This window comes from Ursus arctos, unplaced genomic scaffold (assembly GCF_023065955.2).
Source record: "Ursus arctos isolate Adak ecotype North America unplaced genomic scaffold, UrsArc2.0 scaffold_16, whole genome shotgun sequence".
NCBI lineage: Eukaryota > Metazoa > Chordata > Mammalia > Carnivora > Ursidae > Ursus > Ursus arctos.
This window is the reverse complement of record NW_026622830.1, coordinates 26977944-26992238: the sequence shown is the minus strand read 5'-3', so window position 1 is coordinate 26992238 and position 14295 is coordinate 26977944. Positions and strand designations below refer to the sequence as shown.

The 14295-nt window shown below is 53.4% G+C and overlaps 2 protein-coding genes across 7 annotated transcripts in view; one reads left to right on the top strand and one right to left on the bottom strand.

The window, feature by feature from the left end:
* The window catches only part of ANGPT4 (angiopoietin 4), a 42216-nt gene extending 38101 nt beyond the window's left edge, over positions 1 to 4115 (top strand). For 3 of the 5 annotated variants that reach the window (XM_026503196.4, XM_057312613.1, XM_026503195.4), the window contains 2 exons: positions 1085 to 1215; positions 2117 to 4115. In XM_026503196.4, the coding sequence (XP_026358981.1) occupies positions 1085 to 1215; positions 2117 to 2277 (292 nt within the window). In that variant the 3' untranslated portion in view covers positions 2278 to 4115. The remainder of the gene's footprint in view (positions 1 to 1084; positions 1216 to 2116) is intronic. The other 2 variants (XM_048222333.2, XM_044385747.3) reach the window with 2 other exon arrangements.
* Positions 4116 to 9297: 5182 nt separating this feature from the next.
* FAM110A (family with sequence similarity 110 member A) overlaps positions 9298 to 14295 on the bottom strand; it is a 35456-nt gene continuing 30458 nt past the window's right edge. Inside the window, exons 3-4 of one of the 2 annotated variants that reach the window (XR_008959385.1) lie at positions 13234 to 13572; positions 9298 to 12262 (exon numbers count right to left, since the gene is read on the bottom strand). The gene's annotated coding sequence lies outside the window, so the exon portion shown is untranslated. Of the gene's footprint in view, positions 12263 to 13233; positions 13573 to 14295 lie in introns of those variants that run through there. The other variant, XR_008959386.1, reaches the window with a different exon arrangement.

The window sequence follows — 14295 nt, the reverse complement described above, 5'->3', positions numbered from 1 at the left end:
CTTAATTTTTCCCAAAGCAGGTCCCCGCCTCAGCTGCCAGGGCTACAAGCACCCAACACCCTCTCCGGTCAGGCTGGGCCAGAGCCCATGGTGGCCGTGTGTCCAGGGCGGGAACGCGGGGACAACTGCCAACAAGCCCTACATGTGATGAGTGTCTGCCGCAGGCCCGCACCGCTCTGCGCTCCTCGCACACCGAAGGCCTCGGATCACAATAACGAACGAGGTCGTCACGGATAACATTACTGTCGTTACTATTTTAACAGAAGGAGAAACTGAAGCTGGCGGGTGAAGCAGTCTGCCCACGGTCATGCCGCTGGCGAGCTGGCTGGGATTCGAATCCAGACATTCTGTCCCCAGAGCTCAGGGTCGTAATCACCACACAGCCTTGGCCGTGCCCCCCAGGATCTCATAGCCTGGCAGAGAAATAGAAACCCTCCCCAGCTGGCTGCAGATGTGCAAGTCACAGAGCTGGGGATGCCCTGGGGCACCGATCCATGTGGGCTGGTGTGGTCAGGGAAGGCTTCCTGGAGGTAGAGGGCTGGGGTTGCAGGGTGGTCAGCTGGGGAGCAAAATGCACACAGCTCCCAAGGCAGGCCACCATGGGCTGGGATCTGGCTCTCACCCTCTTCCATTCTGAGGCTTGGGGCAGCCTCCCTTGGCTCTCAGGATCTGTTTCTTCATCTGTAAGATGGAAATACTAGGGTGTTTGAGGATGCCAGGAACAGGAGCTAAGCCACAAAATGCCCAGCACACAGTAGGTGCTCAAAAAAATGTTAGCCATTGTCCTCATTATTAGTAATAATATTTTGATCCTTCTCATTCCTGTCCAAGACTCGGGTTCAGTGAGATGAGGGAGGCCTGGCACATAGCGGGTGCTCTGTCCCTGGGAGGCAGCAAGCAGGGAGGGCAATCCAGGGGCAGGGACAACCCAAGCACCCTAAGCTGGGGTGCCCCCTCCAGAACAAATGGAGGGGAGCCCCAGCCTAGGACAAATCCTCTTGAAGGGGGGGATGGTCGTTCTTCAACTAGCCCCGACCTAACTCTGGACTGTGATCTCCCATCACCACCTCCGGGTGGCCTCCAGGCTTTCTCTGAGTGGGTACAGCGGTTCAGCAGGGCGCCAGAGCAGCCTGGTCCTGCAAGGCACCAACTTCAGCACCCGTGACGCAGACAATGACAACTGTCTCTGCAAGTGTGCCCAGATGCTGTCCGGAGGTGGGTGTGGGGGCCTGAAGCCCCGCTGGCCCACAGGTTCACCTGGCTGGACACCCCCTTTACCTCCCCACCCAGGTCTCGTGCGGCCAGGTGCTGTCGGGAAGAGGGTACAGGTCGGGGTCTCAACCACCCATGGGCTGGCCTGGCCGCACCCCCCCGCATCCCTTCCCCCACTGAGTTCTTGAGGTTCCCTCCAGTTCTCTCCTCATCCTAACACAGGCACCACCGATCTTCCTCTGAGACTGGACTAGGGGAGCACTGAGGTGGGGTGCAGCGCCTGATCAGTCCCAACCCCAGGCCTGAGAATCTGCTCCCCCGGCCAAGCAGGACCAGGATGGGGAGATCTGGGCAGGAGAACAGAGGGGCAGCTCCCCACCAACCCTGGCTCCAGTAGTGTTCCTGGGGAGGGACAGAGGTCAGAGAGAGGGAGATGGGGTGAGTGGGAGACACAGAGACAGGGAGAGATGGAGACGAGAAGGCCAGCAGGACATAGACACACAGAGCAGTGGACACAGAGAGCTCCGTGGGGACAGAAGTCCAGAGGGGGAGATGGAAAAAGACAGATGGACACAGTATGCGAGAGACAGACCAGGAAAGGCAGGGAAACAGAGACCAAAGAGAGACAGAGACATCAGACGGAGCCCCACAGAGAGACGGAGCCCCACAGAGAGACAGACACGAGCTCCGGGGCCATTGAGGTACCGCCCTCCAGAGCCTGCAGGCTGAGCAGAGGGCCTGGGCGTCTCCCTGCCGCCCCCACGCCCATTCCACTCGGGCCCATCTTCTGTGAGCTGGCCTCCCGGAGGAGGCAGCAGCCCTGATTAGTCCCAGGGGTGGGGGGCTGCCCTCACCCCACTGGCTGGCCCCCGCCTCCCCAAGCCTCTTCCTCTCCCTCCACCAGGATGGTGGTTTGATGCCTGCGGCCTCTCCAACCTCAACGGCATCTACTACCCAGCTCGCCACCACGCGCGCAAGCTCAACGGCATCCGCTGGCACTACTTCCAGGGCCCCAGCTACTCGCTGCGGGCCACGCGCATGATGGTGCGCCCCGTGGGCATCTGAGAAGCAGCCGCGCCTGGAGGCGGGACCCGGAGGACGAGCCGGGACTCAGTATCCCCTGGACAAGCTGGACCCCAAACACAGGACACAGTGCCAGGGCATTGTCCTGGATACCCTGGGTCCCCTGAGCCAGCCCTCCTTGCCCAGGAGTCAGAGGGTCAGCTGCCTCCCTGCTCCCCTCAAGTTGTGAAATGGTGGGTAATGGGGGGATCCTCCCTCTACAGTATCCCTCTGTCCTCTTCCCTTCTGTCTCCTGCACGGGTCCCCTGCCAGCTTGAGGGTCACAATACCCTGAATGAGCTGAGAATTGACTTCATGTAGGTCCTCCAAGAAATACATGACTAACAGTCCACCCCTCCTAGGCCCCAGTGTCTGGAGCTCTGACCTGGTCTCTTGGGGGCTCCAGAAGATCTAAAAAGGATTTCTTTACCGCCAGTGTGTCCTAGAATGTGTTCCAGAGAGAATAACTCAGGCTCTCCTCGAAAAGTACCTATGGTCAAGTGAGGGAGGGAAACACCAGGTTAAATCAATATGAATGGGCATTCTTACCTGCAGGACTTGTCAGAGCCTTTAGTGAGGTCATATGCTTTTTGACTGCCTGTGAAGAGGTAAGAGTGGGCCACTTTCTCCAAGTGTCCTTATCTGAAAATAGGCCCTCTTTATCCCAGAACATCTCGGGGCAGATGCCCTTGGAAAAAGTTGGTTAAATGTGACGAGAAGGAGTCCCATCTCCCCACCCCCGTCCGCACTCACCCTTTCTAGCTACAAGAGACACAGTGATAGTCTCAAACAGCCTCTAAAAACAACTGGAAGAAGCTTTGGTTTAAAGAAGACACACGTCACCCCTGAAGAAGGGTCTAGAACTAAGTTTCCAGTCTGCTATGGGCTGGGGTTCTGCCAAGCTCCTTCTGGCCTCAGGAAGCCAGATCTCCACCTGGAGGCTACCCTCTCAGCACTCCCTGTAACCCTAGCTCACTTTGGCTCAAGTTCAGGGAGTGTTGGGGACTGTCCACTCGGCCTTGGGCAGAATGCCATTTTCAGATCCTTCCAGCCTCCAAGCCAGGACCCTAGCCCTCTCCTCCCACCTGATCCAACAGTGATCCTGCAGCTGGGGTTCAAGGGAGGTGGGAGTGTGGGGCAGAGCCGGCCTTGGCCTGGGTCTGGGAGACCAGGGGCTCCCCAAGAGCTTCCTTTGGAGGACAGGGTCAGATAGGGGCCACAGCCGCTCTGCCACCCACCCCCATCACTGTCACCCTCCTCGGTCCTGATAAGGCCTGCACATTCCTGCCATCTTCAGCCAACACCCAGAGCAGCCGAGACCAACCTGCTCTCCCACTAGGGTACACCTCTGTCTTCAGGAGGTTTTCTTCTGGATGAGGCTGGGGTGGTGGAAATGGACCACCTTTTCCCACATGTCCTTGAGTCCCGCCTCAGCCGGTCCCCTGAGCAAAGCCAGCCAGATTAATGCCGATCTCTTTGAAAAGACCAAAGGATGGGGTCGCCAATGGTGGCCTTTGAGGCAGGAGGGAAAAGTACTGAGGGGCAGGTGCTGCCCGGAAGTCCCACATGGCCTCACACAGCCTTTGCTCGCAGGCCTTTATTTAGTATCTACTGTGTGCCCAGTCGTGCTGCGGGCGGGGCTCTGCAATTGCACAGACCAGCTCCAGCTCCTGGACTGGAGGCTGGTGGCTCAGCCTCTCAAGGCCTCAGTTGCCTTGTCTGTGAAATGGAGATGACGCGCCCTCCTGGCTGGGCCATGGCAGGAGGCGACGAAACCCTGTATGTCAGCTTTGTAACAGGGCTCGGTATGAGCAGGCGCCTAATAAAGGTTAATTCCCAAAGAGGAAAGCGGGGTGAGGAAATTCACCCCCAAGTACATGCCTCCCTTCTTTGGGACCCAAGTAAGGTGAGCATTTGTTTTCGAATCCATGGCATTTACGTTTGTACCACAGAACTCATCGGCCAGGTGCGCGCTGGAGAAGAAATGAAGACAGAGCTAGGAACCCCAGAAACAGACTCCACTGGGTGGGATGAGGCCCAAATCCCGGTCTGTACTCGTTTTCTAGAAAAGGCTGAGAAGCTGATTTGGGTTACCCTCAGATGCCTGTTCTTAAATATTCATCCTTCCTTCCTACCCTCCTTCCTCCTCCATGCCAGGACTCTCCAGCACAAGGGATAGAAACCCGATCCTAAGGAACGGATTGACTCACATACCAGGAAGTCTAGGGGTGGATTCAGGCACGGTTAGATCCAGGGGCTCAACCAATATCCCTCTTCACCTCTCAGCCCTGCATGCATCATGTTGACTTTACTCTTGGCCAGGTTTTCTCCTGACAGGTGGCTCCAGCAGCCCTGGGTTCACGTCCTCCCCGCTGAGCATCCCTAAGTCAGAGAGTCCCCTGTCCCTGTGATTCCAGCAAAGGCATGATTTTCTCCAGCTGGAACTGGTCCTCCTGTGCCCATCTCTGCACTTATCCTGTGCGTCTGATTGACCAGACCTGGGCCACCTGATCATGCCTGGAACAGGGGTGGGGTCAGTCCCACCCAAGTCACGTGGACTAGCAGTTTCCAGGCATTATTTCCAAACTGGCAATCACTTTACTTCCTTCCATCCCTCTGACTCCCATTTCCCTTCTCCCCGTCTCTGCCCCCTTCCCAGCCTCCTCACCCCCAAGGCCGGGCCCCAGGCTCCAGCTCACCCCGGAGTTGCCCCAAACTATGAAGGACACAGCTGTGACCTGTCCAGGAATGTCAGACCCCGGTTCACGGTCCTGGCTATGTCCCTGGAGCAGAGTTCCTGGCCCTCTCTGAGCCTCTGTTTCCCAACCATGCAATCAGGACAGAGCAGCTGCTGACCTCCATAAGCCCCCAGACAGTGATGCTGAGCCACCGAAGCTGCGGACAAGACCAGTGGAAGGACTCTGGGCAGCACGAGGCCCCTGTGGGGGCATGGTTGGTGTGGCCTTGGCCCTGGCTGGATCTCCTCGGGGCCCCTACGCATAGGAACTGGCTTCTGGGGTACCTGACTCTGCAGGTTCCCATGCAGAATCCTTGTCACCTCGCCCTACACCAGACCAGCGTTCTCCCCATTGTAGTGATGGAGAAATTAGAGCTCAGAGAGGGCAAGGGTTTCATCCAAGGTGGCACAGCCAGTCTTGCATCTATGAGCTGCCTTCCTCGTGCAGGCCTCTCTGGGGCATCTTGGCACCAACCACAAGAATACTGGAGTAGGGTCCCCTCTACTTATTTCAAAGACTGAAGGAAATTTCTGGAAAGGTCTCCAAGACCAGTCTGCCTTTACCACGGACACCTGATCACATTGTTCCTAAGGTCTGTGTGTGTCCCCAGCAACAGCAGATCCCACACTGAGGGAGAGAGTCACTGTGCACACCCCAGAGCCATGGCTGAGGTCAAAGGTGGCCCTTTGCAGGGAGTAAGGGAGCAGCCAGCATCAGGATGGTCTGTCTTGCTGGCTGGGGCGATTGGACCCCATTTTCAAGATTTTTCTCCCCCTGGTGTCTGTGGGAGCCTTCACCTCTCCCATTTAAAGATGCTTCCGAAAGCTAAGAGCGTTGCCTTGGCAACAGCAGCATCTTTCGATGGGGCAGCGCTTGGGAGAATGGGGTCTGGTCCAGGCCGTGTCCAGCATAAGCGTGTTACTTCCTTGTGTTAGATGAATGAGGGGTTGCACAGCGGAAGTTCTCATGGGTCCTGAGGTCAGGGAAGTCCAAAGACCTTTAACACCCAACATGTTCCTGCCCTACCCTGTCAGGACTCTCAGAGCCTCCCTTTCTCCGTCTGCACACTGGGGAGCCTGGGGGCTGGCTCACAGGGGAATCATGCGGATTCCAGGTGATGGTGGACATCCAGGCCTGGAACATTCACTCATGCATTCATTCCTGCGTGCGTGCATTCATTCACATAGCAAGCATGTGTTGAGGATCTGCCTGGGTCAAGGCCAGTGGGTGATGGGGATGGAGCAAACAAGACAGTCCTGTGCTCACAGAACTTAACAGGCTAGAGAGAGAGGCTGGCCCAAACCAAAACTTTTAGTTTGTAAAACTGAGTCAAGGGCCTTATTGTGTGGATGCCCTGCACTGGGTGCCAGTGGGGGAGTCAGAAGGAGGAAGAGAAAATAAGGGACTTGCCCTCAGGCTAAATGGGAGGTTGGGAGTGTCTCCTCCACGGGGTCAACCAGGGGGACGTGGGGGGAACACGGGGCATGACTGTAGGCCTCCTCTGTGCTAGTTTACATGGACTATCTCTGAATCCGAATGGGTTCCAGGATTACCCCATTTTACAGATGTGGAAACAGAGACTCAGAGAAGTCACATGCCTTGTCCACAGTCTCACAGTGACTTAGGGTACAAGCTGAGCTGCTGTAACAAGAAGACCCCAAAATTCAGTGGGTTAAATATTTTTCTTCCCTGTAAATCTGGAGCTGAGCAGTCATGGCTGGTGGGCCACTCTGCCATCCTCAACCACAGCTTCCGTCTCCGGCCCGGGCGGCGGCACCCAAAGGTGCCATTTTGCACCTGGCAGGAAGGGAAACAGGCCATCCAGCACCGCTTCCCCTCCGGCGCATACCCTCTTTACCCCGGAGTCATCTTTCGCTCAGAATATCCCAGCAGTCTCCCAAGAGGGCTCCCTCTCCAAGTTTGCTCCCTTCTGGCCTACAGCCATGTCACTTCCCCTGCCCGAGACCTTCAGTGGCTCCCCAGTACCCTGTGCTCAGCCTGCAATCAGGGCTCTTCACAACCCAGCTCCAGTCTTTCTCCAGCTCCACCACTGCTCTGTTCTTACACTGCAGTTCAGAGGCTTTGGGCCTGACAAATTCCTTCTAAAGGATCCCAGGGGCCATCAGTTGCCCCGGAGGATTGTCCATTTCCACTGGACTTTCACGTGCCGGTGGCATGGAATTCCGGGCCCAGCGTGCGGGGGCTACTCTCTGTAAGTCATACAGTGTATTGGTTCAATCCTCTGGTTCTGCCAAGAGCTGGCCCAAGTCCACTTCTGCTCCTTGCAAGGATAATTTAAGAGCCTCCAAAATCCCCGTGAGGGCTTAGTAAATTGCAAGGCCCCTAGGACAGGGCCTGTACGTAGTAAGCTCTCTGTGACTGGTCTCCAGTTACTTCTCTATGCCAACCCCCTGACGAAGAACTTCCCTTAGAATCTCCACAGAAGCCCCATAATGACCTTATGGGATAGCTGCTATTATCATCTCGTCCCTTTCCAAGTGGGGAAACTGAGACCCAGAGAAGTGACGTCACTTGGCCAAAGTCACACAGAAAGAATTTACAGAGGTGGCTCTGGACCCAAGTCACCAGCTCCAGAGCATCCTTCTCCCGGAATTTGTGTTCCCTGTGACCAAGGTTCAAGGAAAACGAATAAATGCATAAGCCGTTGCCAAGCTGAAGCTAGCCAGTGCTTGAAGCTCACACAGGAAAATAAGGCCCGCTGTCCCTGCTTGAGCCCCCTGGGGCAGGGACAGGACCTTCCTTCCTGGCTCTGACTTCCTGACTTCCCTGCCCTGCCTTCAGAACACTTGGCCGCAGGCTCACCGCCCCCAAATCTTTTCTGAGTAGGACTTTGCTTTCTTCCTTGTCAACCTCCTTGACCCGTGCACTGTGGCCTGGGCAGGGGAGGGATAGGGACTGGCTACTTGAATCTGGGGAGACTGGAAACCTCCTGGCTGACCAAAGCTTCTTCTCTCTGCCCTCACCCGCCCGTTGGTATCCGGGAGAGGCATCGGGACCAGAGCTGCCCAGGTCTGGCTGTGTCGGCAAATCAGAAGCCTGGACCAACCCTTTCTCTGTCTGGACCCCACTCTGCTCATCCATAAAGAGGGCGCGAGCAGCCCGGCTCTGCTGGCTTCACAGGGTTGCCATGAGATTCAGATAAGGTGGTCCCTTCCCTCATCAAGTGTTTACTCACTACTACGTGCAGCAACTGTGCTAGGCACTGGGGACACGGCCGTGAACAAGACAGACCGACACTTACCCTAAGGTGCTTATAGTCTGGGGTGGGTAGAAAGAGACAGAAATTCGATACGAATTAACCAAACCGCCTGAAGTACAATGAATGTGAGAGGGGAAATATATGGCGCTATTGGAGCGAGGGCGCCAACTAGTTGGGGAAGGCATCCTTAGAGGATGAGGAGGAGTTAGGTGAAGAGGAAAAAGAGGGTTCTAGGCAGAGGTGACAGCACATGCAAAGGCCCTAGGGCTGGCCCAGGGGAAGGCTCCAGAGCATTCAGAAAGGGAAAGAAGCCAGAGGTCTGGTAGGGACTGAGGTAGGCAGGCTTTTGTGGGCCAGACTGAGAAGAGGACACAGAAGATAATGGTCTAAACATCAGGAGGCCAGCACCGTGGTGTAGCCCAGAGCCTACAGGCTTCCCCATCCTCCAGCGTGAGTGTGTGACCTTGAGCAAGTTGCTTCCCCACTCAGAACCTGGGTTTTCACTCCCAGTGAAATCGAGATCATGATACCTATCTTGCCAAGGCCTTTGAAATTAGAGGAAATCTATCTACTGTCTGTGAACGACCTGTCCCAACACAAGAGACCGCTCCGTAAATGATGTCCTGTTCGCAATGCAGCCCCTGGCATTTACAGGCTTTCCCATTATTTCCTGAACATTTGTCACTGCTGAAGCTTGCTAGCAGACAAGTGGGGCTGGACCTCAAACGTTTGGGAGAAGGTTTTAAACCGATAGAAGCCAAGCCACGCCTTTGTTCTTTTCTTGTCGTTTGAGAAAGGACCCCAGGGTTACACAGGAACCTCGTTTGAGAACGATAACCCAACAGAAAGGTAAAAGAGCATCTAACACACCTGGCATCTCTGCGACAGGGTCTGATGAGTAAAACAGAAGCCGAGGACTATAGAACGTATCAGCCCCCACCTGGAAATGCCAACGGGAAAATGCGTAAATAATGGTATATCCATACGTGGAAGGGAGTATTCACTGGGAAGGGCGCTAGGGCAGCTTTGAGGGGACGAGGACTGTTTGTTTCTTGACCCAGGTGAGGGTTACGCACACATGTTCCGTTTGTGAGAATTCACCAGGTTGTCCCTTTCTGCGTGCATTTCTGTCTCTGTATGTTTCTCTATGTGTACATAGGTATGTCGGGAGGGGAGGTTACACATACATAAATACACTGTAAACACAAAGCCATTTGGGGAGAAAATAAGAGCATAGAGAGGAATTACTTATGCGTTTAACCCTTTGACACAGTATCCTCACTTCTAGGAATCTGTCCTAAAGGTACATCACACGCACGAAGTGATTCATTGCAACTTCATCTGTATTAACCAAAGATGGGAATCAACCCAAATGAATACCCTCCGGTGCCTTTATTTCTGCATATCAAACTACACCAACCTCAGAGGCAGAAAAACAATAGCCGTGGACTTTATTTTGCTCATGGATTCTGTAGGTCAGGATTCCAGACCTGGGAGTTCTGCAGGGGGGGCATGTCTCGATGCCATGATGGTTGAGCTTCAGCCATCAGATGGATGGGGCGTCTGGAAGGTGGGATGAGGTTGGGGAATGCTGGGAGGGGTGGGTGGAATCATCTGGAGGCTTGGTTTCTGTCACCTGGGCTGGGATGACTCCGAGGTGAGGCTTGGGGAGGACTGCTGACTGGAGCATCCGCACAGGCCCTCGCCCCCATGCCTGGGGCTTCCTCACAACATGGCGGCCGCATTCTGAGCGGAAGCATCCCGACAGCAAGCATTCCAAACAGGACCAGGAACAGAATTCGCAGGGCCCAGTGCAAAATGAAAAGGTGGAGCCCCTGGTTCAAACCTATAAAAATGTGCTTCTTCCTTTCTTCTACAGTCTCTCTCTCAACTCGTCATGGTGTTTTTATTTACTATTTCATGTTGTTCTAATAATTTTTTGTTTAATTTACATTATTAGCATATATGTTTAGCATTCATCTTTATAGTGTACAATGACAGTTCTGAACACAGACATGAGAGCATTTAACTCATACGTGGAGTCACTGAAATTACAGCATTGGTATTTCAGAGCGTGTGTGTGTGTGTGTGTGTGTGTTTTATTCTTACCAGGACTGTGGAAATGCTGCACCAAACTGATGGATGACTTTTATTTCACTTCTCGATGTGCACACCTTCTAGCAACACTCTCTACCTCCTGCTTCTCATGGGTCAGGAAGACTGAAAGGAAAGGGAACTAGGGGTGCCCTGTCCCTTCCTTCCTTTCCGGGTCATCATCCTCAGTGCAGGTGGGTGGCTAAGACAGGGAAGTAACACGGATAAGAAAGGATATGATCAGCTTCCTGGGTTGTGTTCGTTTCCTGGAATGCCAGTGCCTCTTTTCTGTGACCAAAGGCACTTCTGGTTGGAAGAGAAAGCCTGGACTCTTTGGGCTGTGCCCCTACTTACTCAACCACAGACATCACATGCTTACCTTGTACCCACTTGGAGTCCCTCCGAAAGTCCATGTGATGTGAGCTCGCTGGAATTCTATGCTGATGTGGCATTGTGAACACTGTATGTGAACGGTGGTCCTTACTGCGTGTTCTGCTCAATGCATGATCCACTGTCCCATCGGACTGCACTTCCAATACATAAGTCCAAAGACACACTCATTAAGAATTTCAAGACTGCTGCAGAGCATGAAAAATAGTGAATGACCCTTCTGAGCACAGGGCCCTATGCCACTAAATAGGTCGTACATCCACAAGGGCGTCCTTGTCCCTAAGCCAAATGGACAGAAGGCACATGGCCTTTTATGACCTAGATGCTAAATCACATTATAAAAGCATCATTTCCACCTATTCTACTGGTCAAAGCACTCACAGAGCTCCAGCCCAGATTTGGGGAGTAGGTCATAGACCCCCACCTCTCAATGGGAAGGTGTCAAAGAATATACAGCCTTTTAAATACACACACACACACACACACACACACACCACTTCAATGGAATTCCCTTCAATAAAGGTTACACTTCCCAGACTTCTTTGATATTAAAGTAGATCATGTGCCCAGAAGAGATATCAAGTCAGGAAAATGGGAAAGCTGACCTACCAGAAGGTGGGCCCCTTTGCCCTCCGCCTTTTCTTTTATCTGAGGTGCAGGTGTGATGGCTGGAGCACCAGCAGCTTGGACCATGAGGTGAGCTGATAGATTGAAGCCACAAACTGGGCTGGAGGCAGAATGATGGAAGGAGCTTGGATTTCTTTTTGATTGCGGAGCTGCCATGCTAGCCCTAGACCACCTTACACAGTGCAAAACAGACTTTTATTATCTTCAAGCCACTGCTGTTTAGGATTTAAAATCTTAAACGATACACATTTTTCTCAGGGAATGTGAGAAGATGTGAGATCCTAAGAAAGGCGCCCAGAATGCTGCCTGGTACTAACTCCACTGTGATTCTCCTACAAGAAAGGATTTCTAGAGAAAGAATTTGTTTGTCATGACCATTCTGGCCCTGCATCATGGCTGATGGAATCTTCTCAGAACTCAAATAAAATCAAGTTATTCTTATGTTCAAAATCCTTCCGTGGCTGCCCATGGCCACCGGACTCCAGGGTAAAGAAGATAACTCCAGGGGCAAGGGTGGGGAGCATCGGACACCTTGCTCCCTTTCCAGCCTGGTCTCCCACATTGCTTAGGACTGATGCTATTTTGCTTTCTGACGAATGCCAGCCTGTGCATGAGGACAAGAGAAAAACAGGGTCTGGGGATGATGTCTGGTGTCTTGAACCAGTTTCCACCCAAAGCCAGCATCACTGCGGACTTTTCAGCACCTTGAACCAAAAGAAGCTCTGTCTGGCTTTGTTCCAGCGATTCTGAGTTGGGTTTCTGTCGCCTGCAGCTTAGAAAAGCCCAACAGCACAAGAGCACAGCTGCGAGGGGTTTCAGCAGTCAGCAGAGGGTGCCAGGTGTCCGGTGTGCTCCTTCCCGGGCTTCACAACGAAGTCATGCTGCAGTGACCCGTCCTGGACAGCTATTCTCATCTTTTCTGAAAATCACAGACAGGGGCACCTGGGTGGCTCAGTCAGTTAAGCATCGACTCTTGGTTTTATCTCAGGTCATGATCTCGGGGTCGTGATCTCAGGGTCGTGAGATCAAGCCCTGAGTCAGGCTTCCCCGCTCAGCATGGAGTCTGCTTGAGGTTCTCTCTCTCCCTCTCCCTGTGCCTCTCCCCCAGCTAGCTCACGCTCTCTCTCTCCCAAATAAATAAATTAATTAAAAAAAAAATCACAGCCAAATGAGAGCTTCCAGAGCCCCTGCTCTGAGACAACACTGCCCTGTGAGTAACCCCTGTGGAAACGTTGATGTGGGACGTACTTGCTCATTACCTTGACTGGGGGGGTGGCTTCACAGGGGCACCCCTGTGTTAAAGCTTATCACATGATTCACTTTTAATATGGGCAGTTTATCACATGTCAATTTTACTTCAATAAAGCTGTTTAAAAAAAAGAAAAGTGACTGAATTAGACACTAGATAAGATACAAGCTATTGCTTTCTCTTCATGTCCAAAGTTCCTCAGACACAGCGTCTCCCAGACATAGAGGCTGCCATTTGGAGTCCTCACAGCTCAGCATGTCATTGTCCCTGTTCTTTAAAGATTTTATTTATTTATTTGAGGGGGGGAGCAGAGGGAAAAGGACAAGCCGATTTCCTCACTGAGCACAGAGCCCGAGGCTCGATCTCAGGACCCTGAGATCATGACCAGAGCTGAACCCAAGAGTCAGATGCTTAACCGACTGAGCCACCCCAGGCGCCCCTGTCCCTGTTCTTTAAATGAGAAAATGAGATAAAGTGACTTGCTGTGATTTTTCCGTTCTGCCCCGGCTCCTTAGAAAGCACCTCACAGAACTGTAGTGATTGATCCAATGTGGCACAGGTAGGAGGATTAGCGACTAATGACCATGTATACGTATTATTTTTCCTGATGTCACTTCACCTTGGGGAAGAAAACAACTAACCAGAGTTGAGATCCAGGGGACTCTTCTGGGTGACCGCTGTCCTCGGGCCACAGGGTAGGAGGAGCCGTCCGTTCTCTGCCAGGATGGCCCACATCCAAGGCCTTTCTGGGGACTCACTGCCTTCAGGCGAGGGAACCCAGCGCCCATGTGTGAGCGGCAGGCTTTACTAGGTTCCTGGGATGTTATGATTTATAATAAGAAACATAGAGATTTGGTCTCCATCTCCATTTCTGGCACACAGTTCCTAAATGCTTGGAATTTCCTGAGCGATAAGATCCAGGAGAGTATCTTTCGTCATATTTGGTCGTTTATCATTGGTTCCTGAAAATGCTCCCAGCCCTGCAGGTGAAAGGAATTTCTTTTTAGTCACCTGGGTGTTTGTTAATGAGGTGACTCTCTGGGAAAGCCCCAAGGCTGGGGGCTGGTTACCACGGGAACCAACCAGGCTCAGACTTGGGGGCCCCACCCCACACCCACCTCCGGGCAGTGGGCAGTGGCGAGGAGCTGGAGGTGGAATCCTTGGCCAATGGCCCATGATTTCATCAATCATGCTTATGTAATGAAGCCTCCGTACAAGCCCCGAAGGCCACGCTTCGAGAGCTGCGGGGTTGGTGAGCGCGCAGAGCAGTGGGTAGAGGAACACACCCCAGGGAACGTGGAACCCACATACCCTGCCCCACGCACCTCTTCCACGCTCCCGAGTTGTAACCCTTTATGACAAGCAGGGGATCGAGGAAGTAAACTGTTTCCCGGAGTTCTGGGAGCTGCCCTAGCGATTCATCAAACTAGAGGAGGGTGTCTTGGGAACCTCTGCTTGATAGCTGGCATTCAGAAGCACCAGAGACAACCTGAACTTGAAACTGGCAGCTGAAGTGAAGGGAGGGCGGTCCTGGGTGTCAGAATGGACTCAAGCCGTGGAACACCCAGCTGGTGTCGCAGAACTGCTCGATGCCAGGAAAACCCTCCCGTCTGGGCTCCGAAGGGAAGGGGTGTTGTAGTGGAGTGTTGAGAGCCCAGGGGCCTCATGCGAGGGTGGCCTTCCCTTCCAGCTGCCCACAGCAC